Source organism: Bactrocera tryoni, chromosome 2 (genome assembly GCF_016617805.1).
Source record: "Bactrocera tryoni isolate S06 chromosome 2, CSIRO_BtryS06_freeze2, whole genome shotgun sequence".
Lineage (NCBI taxonomy): Eukaryota > Metazoa > Arthropoda > Insecta > Diptera > Tephritidae > Bactrocera > Bactrocera tryoni.
The window spans coordinates 81,186,179-81,196,174 of NC_052500.1; the positions used below are offsets into that span (position 1 = coordinate 81,186,179).

Genomic DNA, 9,996 nt, shown 5'->3' on the forward strand with positions numbered 1-9,996 from the left:
TACAGTAGCGATTCACAGATAACAAATTCGGTCCATAAGTATTTTTTGTGTTGACTTGTGTGACACTCATATATCGGGACTGTTTTGTATCTTTTCTATTTAAGTGGTCCCAAACGGTTTCTTGTTCAATTTTTAACCCATGAGGGTTCGATCCGACGATAACGATTCTTTTATTATTTCGCAACTGACAATTCAACTTCCAGAGTGCAGTGCAACTTCGACCACAAAATTACTTGAACGGTATCAACAAAACTGAAATTGCTCATAAGAGACAATATAAGCGGTCTTCGAATCGCCAAGCATTACTCTCCAGCGAATCGAAAAACTGTACTAGATGCTCAGATGCAGCACTTGAGGTGCAAGCCTGCGCTAGTAAGTCTTTTGATGCGAGCGAACTGAAATATACAATTTTGGGAACACGCTTCGTCTCAATTGAAGACATCAAAACAAATTCGACGCGAGAGTCGAATGCCACTCAAGGTTTGACAATTGGAAGAAGCGTTGGCACATGTGCATCACTTCAATTGGATGTTACTTTGAAGGCGATAAAATAAATTTTGATGATGATTGAAAAATTTTAGTTTTATTTATAAATTCTCAATACTTTCTTGACAGGGTTATATCTATTTTAGGCACAACGGTATACTGTTATGAGTAAAATATCTTCAGTAATTATACCCTGAACAGGGTATATTAAATTTGCCACGAAGTTTGTAACACCCAGAAGGAAGCGTCGGAGACCCTACAAAGTGTATATATAAATGATTAGTATGTTGAGCTGAGTCGATTTAGCCATGTCCGTCTGTCTGCCCGTCTGTCTGTATATGTACGAAGTAGTCCCTCCGTTTTTAAGATATCGTTTTGAAATTTTGCAAACGTCGCAAACGTCATTTTCTCTTCAAGAACATGCTCATTTGTGGGAACTACTGATATCGGACCACTATAACATATAGCTGCCATACAAACTGAACGATCGGAATCTAGTGCTGGCATGGAAAACTTTTGGATTTGACACGAAATTTAGTATAGAATATTTTCTAAGGCAACAATATAATCTCCGAAAAAATTGTTCAGATGGGATTATTATGGCATATAGCTTCCATACAAACTGAACTCATAGTTACTAAAAGAAATGCACCTGTAAAGGATATATTAGCTTCGGTGCAGCCGAAGAACACGTTTTTTCTTGCTTTCATTGAGATAACTCAAATATTGGCCGATATAATAACCTGGAAGTTCGAAAATCTTTATATTAGGTTCATGGGCGCAACCCACTTTTGATACGCAGAAATAATATTAAACTATTCAGAATAGTAAAACTGATCTAAAATATGCTAAATAAAAGCTGGTAGCAGTAAAGATAGCGGCTATACCACTTTAATAAGAAGTTCACTTACTCTCTTGCACGTATTCAATTTCAATTCAATTTGTTAATCTTTTACATGTATATTTTAGAACAAGAGAAAAGAAATAAGGAATTGAAGACAGCTTTGCTTACAGTATCAGAAACATTTTATTTGCATTTCATCCATGTGCCTTTTATCAAAGAGAACGTGTAAAATATGGCGTATTTTCCCTTTGTTGATGTCCATCTTTGACGCGTGTTCATACAATGCTAATTCAGGTAATCACAAAAATGCCTGAAAAGTTATCTAGTCCAAAATCTTGCCCTTCTAACTTACTTTTATTGGTTTTATTCGTTTTCTCAAACGCTTTTCATTTTCGATGTCTCATTTAATTTAATAATTCTATTTAGATGGACACAAAATTTTTAATTAAATTCCGAGTCGTAGTCTGAAGTAACTGATAATTGTATAAGTAAGGCTACAATACTTATATACTCGTATATACAAATATACGAGATAACACTTATTCATGTATGAAAGTGTGACTCAAGTGCACCGATGTGGAATTCCTGTTATTTTTTGTTAAAATTTGAGGATTTCGTTTTACTCAAAGTCACTGAAGTCGTGACCCCATTTTGCACATAAATACCTTGCGTAAGCTTGCTGCCCTTTTAGTGTGCATCGAAACTTGAAAAATTTTTTAATTGATCAGATGAATAGAAAATGTTTAAGAGCATTTCGTTCCTTGCATTCAGCTTGCTGTTGCTAATAAAGGTAAAGATTATGGGCTTGAACAATTCAATCGAACACGTACCTCTTACGTATGTACCTATAGAAAAGCTTACACCAGAACAAAGGATATCGTGGGACACCTTAAAGAAACATGGAGTATTAGAATATACCGAAGTTAAGGAGAAACGTTCGAAGAACCTCGCTCTCCACATAGTAGATGAATTTTAGAAGTAATTTCGGAAGTTTAGGATATGTACTCAAAGAATGGTCTTGGATTAGACAAGCTTGAATTTGGAAAAAAATTGTTTATGCGACTATTCGATTACGAATCAGAAAAGTAATCGTCTAAAATATTTGTATAATGTTATCTTGTTAAAATTTTTGAACTGCAACAAATAATTACTGAACTGTGCATGTGAGCATATTCATATATATTCGTATGAATAGAAATTTGACCTAAAAATATTTGTTTTATTTTGAAAGATTACTTAACTAGGAATTGGAGCTTGATTTCGCTCTTTACTTGGAACTCTCAGCAACTCTTGAAGTGAGGCGAGTAAAAATTACATTATTAAGCTTCTCACTTTTATTTTAATATGCTCAAACCCTGCTGATAAGTTAGTTCCCAAAAAAGTAATCGCAAGAGGTAAAATCGACCGAATCGACCAAATTATTCGTCTAAGTAGAGCGCTGTTAACATTTTGCGCTTATTAAGGTAGTTGATGTATTATCACACCTTGAGAATCCCAGAAGACGGTGGATTTCATTATTTAGGCCAATAGAAAAGTTTTCGCCTTCTTTAAAGCAGATTTTCTGGGTGAAGTCTACTGTTTTGACTGTTCCTTCACCTCTGTTGTTCAACTACTGTTTCGAAACCATATAGAAAACCCTTTCAGTTCCGTTTAAACAGCACCAAACACTGAAATGATGTAGTGTTACATTTGCCCTTGTTGTCCTTAGTGAAAAAAAGTGGGTGCTGCCATCACGTCGACAGCTTTGTCATACCCAATATTTCATGCAAATATAACACTAACGATCTCGTAAGGTGCTTCAGTTTTTCCGTGCGTCTTCGAAAGCCTTTCTGTCAAAACGGGTCCATGGATGTTTGTTAAGTTATCTTTCGAGTTAGCTGTTAGGGACACCTTGGGCGCTTCTAAGTAAACCGACTCGCAACCAAATTGAAACTTGTTCCGCCAATTCTTTACTCCTATTTTGGAAACAGAAAATTTAGTATTTTTGTTTGTTGCACGATAATGCGCCGTCTCATCAATCGACGATTGTGACCGATTATTTGACCAAAAATCACATTTTCACCATTAACCACTCCCCGTATTCACCAGATATGGCACCGTGCGACTTCTTCCTTTTCGGAAAAATGCATTTGCCCATGAAAAGAAAGCGTTATGCAGACGTAGAGGCCAACTGGCGGCCATACCGGCCAACGAGCTAAAACACTCGTTCGACCTGCTTTTAGACCGTGCAAAAAGCTATTGAAGCAGAAGGAGACTATTTTGAATAAAATAAAATGATTTTGCCGAAAAAACCATTTGTTCTTTATTTTAAGTCCTGTTTACTTTGGAACACTTCTTTAGTAGTGTATTAGTGTATTAAAAATTTATGTATGGACTTTGAATATTAAAAAAAGTACCAAGCGAAATTTATTGTAATTTAGTGTGTCTTATGTGGGAAAATACATATGTATGTATGTATGTGCGGTTGTTTACGAAAATATTTGACAAGGCTTTTGAGCAATTCTTCATACAAAATATACTATCTAAAACAACTTTTTAAATAAGGCTTTATAGAATTTTCATAGAAGGTATGTAATAAAAAAAGGTATGAAAATTCCATATAGCCTTAATTAAAAAGCCGAATATCTCGAGAAGTATTAATGATAGCGATTTTGACCTCGGATCTTTATTGTAGCAATTAAAATTTCCTACAAGCTTGGCATGAACATTTTTTCTATAGTTCTTGTCATTTACGAGATATATACAAAAAATTGCGAATTTCGCTGAAAAATCAGGTTTAGAGCCCCGTACTACCTCGCCGGTTTGAGTTTCGACTTTGTCGCAATGGGCACTTTTTTAGAGTGTTCACTTATGAGGAATATGTGTCTAAAGTCAAAGCGATGCCATAAAATGCCTCTGAGCTATAGAAATTTAAAGATAAAAAATCACGATTGTCCTGTATTTTCAATGGAAAATCTTTACATGCCTTGGTCAAATCCTTAATGTTAATATTAAAGGCTCAAATTTTCAGGAAATTTTTTTTAGAGTACTTTTAAAGAAATTTCATGATGGGACTGAAAAAAACTAATAGTTCAAAAAATAAAAACCCTAATGTGTATACAACATTGAAGTTTTTGATATTTTGCTTGAAATAAGTGAACATGCAACCTTAAAATAATATATTCTGGTACAAAATTTCCCGCTCTTGTACAGCTTATTCAGGTTGAGTTCTCGTTTTACGGCAAAACGCGTAACTTGAGAGGTGTTCTCAGAAAAAAATCATCTTATGAAATAATGAACACCCTAATGCTCTTATATATGTAGGTTCAAAACTGTTCTTTTAATTCTAAGTAAACGTAAGTGATAAGAATATAAACAAGGTTCTCATACTTATATGCATATTTAATCGTATAAAAAATTATGACTCAAATGCAATGTAGCGTTAGTTAAAGAACTTGAACTCCTCTTATTTCTGTCGAAATGTATGCAAAAATATGTATGTATTTTTGTTTTTTATTCAAAGACTTTCAAGTCGTGTCTCAATTTCGCATATAAATACCTCGCATAAGCTTGCTACGCATTCAGTGTGCAGCGGAACTGGACAGATCGCTTTCAATAAAACGCAAAAAGCGAAAATGCTTAAGTGGACTTCCTACCTTGTAATCATCTTACTCTTGCTAATAAAGGTTTGCAAAATTAACAGAAAATATTGTTGTTATTTAATTAAATTAAAATAAATATTCCATGTTTTGTTTCAGCTCATTTCATGTTTACCGAGATCATCTTCCTCCGATTCAGTGGATTCCATTTTACCTGGAACAACAACGATACCTCCATCAGTAGGTGAAAATGCAGCGCCAATCAGTCACAATAGCTTTGAGGAGGCGTTCCACAAAGGCTTAATAAATTTTCAAAACTTTCGTCTGCAACGAACCAATCAAATAGCCAAAGATGTGCTCGCTGATCCCTCTATGTATAGTATTGATAGTGAAGCTATGCAGAAAGAATTAAGTGTACTCAGAAAGTATGTGACAGATTCTAAGGAAGCATTAAATAAGGTTCTGCCTGGCGACCAGTTTGGTCCGTACACACGTTTCTTTTTTGCAGGCGATAAAGATGTTGTCATTCAACGCTTCGACAGATTTAATCGGTCACATGCTTCTAAGACCGAACCACTTACACCGGAACAGCAGGTAACACGGGATGCCTTAAAGAAACGTGGCGCGTTGGAGTACGATAAAGAGGTGGATAAACGTTATAAAGAATACTTACACTACTTGGTGGATGAATTCGAAATATATGTGAAAACACTCTCAGCCGCAGAAAAGGAGAAGGATAAAGATATGAAAGATATGATGGCGGCATGGAATGCATACACAAAGAATGAGCGTGGAATGGATAAAACTGCTTTTGGGCAAAGATTGTTTCAAATAAATTTGAAGTTATAGTAAACATTGAAGGTGCTTAACCCTTTCAGTGATTCTATGCCATATGGCATAGCCACTTTTTGAAGCCCATTTTAGGTCATAATGCGTGTGGGTATACTTTTTTATTAATTCTGTATTTTTCTTTGAAGTGTTAAGTATAATTAAATTTAAAAAAAAAGTTGATTGATGGACCCCACACATTGTTATGTTACAGAGAGCAAGCCTTCCTCGTGAGATTCACAATTTGCAAAAAAAGAACATGTTATACTTTTATATATTTTGTTAAATAAAATTGTTAATTTGTTAGATTTTTGTAATTAATTTAGTAGATAAACATTGCCTTAGTAATTTAGGAAAAAATTAGATCCGAAATATAGTTCAATAGAGCTGCCCGATTTTTTTTATTTCATACTTTATAAATTTAAATTTTTTACAAGTTCACAAGTTTTTTTGTATAAGTTCATATTGACTAGACGTGTTGACAATGCCTAATAAACTAAACACCGAAGAAGTTGAAAATATTTTAATTAGTTTTGATAACTCAGATATATCTGATTTTGATGATGAGGAAGAAGAAGAAAATAGTGTTTTGGAGTCACTATTGCAAACTTTAAATGATAGAAAGAACAATGCCTTCTTGATCGAAGAGTTAACTAATGCGGATGGGAATACTGATCAATTTGAGAAAAATTTGGATGTAGGAGATGATTTGATGGATTTGGAAGATGCCTCGGATCCACCATTCAAAAAAATTATTTCATATAGATGGGCAAAGACAGAATGGAATACTCCAATCTCAGAAAGTTATCCCAACCAAGATGTAAAAACCCCTGTTTCATATTTTCCATATGATTTTATTGACACTATGTTCAGGCAACAAATCAAGCCTCACTTATGAAGAGTGGAACCGCTGTTAATGTTGAAAAAGAAGAGATTCTGACATTAATGGGGTTGGAAATCATTATTGGGACAATCGGATATCCTCGATTACAAATGTACTGGGCTGGTGCTACTGAAATACCAGCCTTTCGTAAACACATGACAAAAAAACGGTTTCATATAATACGTACTTGTCTAAAGTTTTGCGTAGAGAGGAACTCAACCGACAAAATTTTTAAAGTTCGTCCACTTATAAATACATTCCTGAAAAGATCTTATGATATTCCAAAAGATGAAAACTGCTGCTGTGACGAAATGATGACTCCATGCAAATCGAAAACTGGATTGAAGCAGTATATGCCTAAAAAGCCCATTAAATGGGGAATAAAAATATTTTGCCTATGTAGCTCAAATGGAATTGTTTATGATCTGGAAATATACCAGGGAAAAAACACAATTGTTGGAGACTCAAAGTTAGGTTTTTGTTCGGATATTGTTATAAAAACCACAAGATATTTTTTGATAACTATTTTACCACTATAAACTTATTAATATATTTGCGAGGAAAGGGAATATGGGCAACAGGCACCATACGAGGAAACAGAATTGCTCCCTTAAAACCAGAAAAGGATTTAAAAAAGTTAGGAAGAGGTAGCTATGACTATTGCATTGAAAGAAACCAAAACATTATCGTTTTGAAATGGCTAGATGTGGGCTGTGTTCAATTGGCTTCGTCCATTTTTGGTGATAAAGACACAAAAGAGGTCACCAGATTTTGTTCTGAGCAAAAGAAAAGGATCGTTGTATCACAGATTAACGTTATAGCTGTGTATAATAAATATATGGGAGGAGTCGACAAGATGGACTTTTTGCTATCTTTGTATCGAATTTCTATTCGGACAAAAAAGTGGACCCTTAGAGTTTTCGACCATTTTCTGGACTTAGCAGTATGCAACTCTTGGTTAGAATATCGCAATGATTGCGAAAGTAATAACATAAGAAAAAAAGATCAAATGGATTTATTAGCGTTCCGGAATGATGTAGCTGATGGATTTCTGGCATTGGCGACAGTTCAAAGTGTCGCACGAAAAAGGGGAAGACCCAAGCAATCGGAGGACTTAGACCTTTCTAGCACTCCATCAACTTCGAAATCAAGACCTTCATATGAAAGGGCACCTTCAGGTTCGATTCGTTTCGATGGTATTCAACATTGGCCTGAGTATACACCTGTAAAACGTATATGTAAAGTACCAGGATGCAAAGGATATTCCAGATACTTGTGTGCAAAATGTAACGTTCATCTCTGCATTCCAAACGGGACCAGAAATTGCTTTAGATTATACCATGAAAAGTGAGGTAAGTTATAGATTGTTTTCTATATTTGAATTTGTTTTATATTATTTCTTTTTTTTTTCAGAGAACTATACAGATGCAGAAATACTCTTGAACCAGAAATTGACAATGAATTCCTATTGTTTATGGTTTTAGTTACAATGAACTCTTATTTTTTATTGTTTTTTGCGTTTGCTTATGTTTAAGTTTAAAAATAATAATTTTAATCCAATAAAAACCACAATTTTAAAACAGAATTAAATACTTATATATCTTATTTTTTTTCCTTTAAATAGATTCTATGCCATATGGCATAGTGTTCAAAAACCACTTTGGCAGAAAAAATGTTAAAAAATTAGCTTTGATTCTTCATAAAGTGGGCTTAAGTATATAAAAAAACTGAAAAATAGATTTTTAAAACCGAAAACAAAAAAGAAGCCCCGAAAGGGTTAAGAGACAGAAGAAATAATGTTTTTGGAAACTGGCATTATTCAAAATCTATTCTTACAAAAGAAAAGAAATGTCTTGATTAAAAAATAAAGAGTGATCCATTTTGAGATTTCCTACTGTAAAAAAAAAACAAAGAAACTTCAAATTTAACGGGGAATATTTATTATCATTTGAAAGAACATTCCGATGATCCATCCATTGAGTAAAATTTTCAATAACTCATTTCGATTGTTAACTAGCGAATGACACGCGTGATGTTTTGTTCAAAGGCCTGAATCGCAGCGGATTGTCCGCATAGACTTCAGACTTTACATATCGCCATAGAAAAAAAAACTAATGGTGTGATATAACAATATCTTGGTCGCCAATCGACCGACCCAAAACGAAAAATTATCTGCTCACCGAGGCGTTCTTTCAAAAAGTATATATAAAAATTGTTGACAATACGAGGTCGAATTGAGACTTTGGAAGTATAAGTAAATCTTAAAGTATATGATTCCCTACCAATCCCACCGAATACAGTGAAAAATAATACCGACCGTGATTTCCGGTTTGCCAACCGTGATTTCAACAATACAACTTTCGCTTGACGCTGTCACAAATGAACCACTTTTTAAAACAAGTAAACACTCGTTTCTGAAATCGATCAATTTTGTAGTGATTTGCAGATGGAAATTCGGTCCATTAATATTTTATGTGTTGACTTGTATGGCACCCATAGTATAACGGCCTTTTTTGTATGCAGTCTATTTGAGTGGTACCAAACGGTATATTTCGCAATTGACAATTGAACTTCCAGAGTGTAGTGCAACTTCGACCACAAAATTACTTGAACGTTCTCGACGAAACCGAAAATTGTGCATAATAGACTACATGAGCTATCTTCGATTCGCTAAGCGTTACGCTCCAGCGAATCGAACACAGTATAGTTTGTTAGATGCTTAAACTAACGGGCAGCACTTGTGGCACAATCAGTCGCCAATATTTCTTTTGAGTCATGCGGAATAGTGTTATCTATCTCATTTTATCTATCTCGCGTAAAAAAACTTGCTCTTAGCTTTTATTTTAGTTTTATATAAATTACTATAATTGATTTTAAGTGTTATGGTTAAAAATTCTAGAATAAAGAATAGTTTTTAATTTTCATTTGTCATTTAAACCATTCACAATAGTAAAATTGATCTAAATTATGCAAACTAAAAATATATATTTAATTGGGTATCTGCATGCTTTCTTGTACGAATTCAGGTTATGTTAATCTGGTAAGCTAAGCATAGACCAATTTGGTCCTTTCCGATACCAGATGGAGCTCAGTTACTAGGTCCATGGGGAGTAGTCATCCTTCCTGCGCTTTAACAGACCCAGTGGCCACACTTTCGATACCACCTCTTGTGTATCATACTGTGGAAACCAGAGATACTTATAGGTGCCTTTCTCTAGAAATTTCTTGCAGTCTTCTCGATCTATCAGCTCCATTATGCGAGCGTGTGTCACCACCAGACAGAGACCAGTATTCCGATCATGTACTTACAGTTTCTTCTGTCGACTGCCAATAGGAATTTAGTGTACTTCGGATCTACCGTTTTGTATAGAAACTTT

At 34.4% G+C, this 9,996-nt stretch overlaps 1 protein-coding gene across 2 annotated transcripts; it reads left to right on the forward strand.

Moving 5' to 3' along the window:
- The first annotated feature begins 4,864 nt into the window (after positions 1–4,864).
- Positions 4,865–6,247, forward strand: LOC120769581. 2 transcript variants are annotated; one of them, XM_040096640.1, is made up of 2 exons: positions 4,865–4,995; positions 5,068–6,247. In XM_040096640.1, exons 1-2 carry the CDS (start codon positions 4,945–4,947, stop codon positions 5,755–5,757), a joined length of 741 nt encoding a protein of 246 aa, XP_039952574.1. In that variant the 5' UTR covers positions 4,865–4,944; the 3' UTR covers positions 5,758–6,247. The 2 variants fall into 2 exon arrangements, with proteins under 2 accessions (XP_039952574.1, XP_039952572.1); XM_040096638.1 differs by having other exon boundaries at positions 4,865–4,990; positions 5,063–6,247.
- Positions 6,248–9,996: the final 3,749 nt, after the last annotated feature.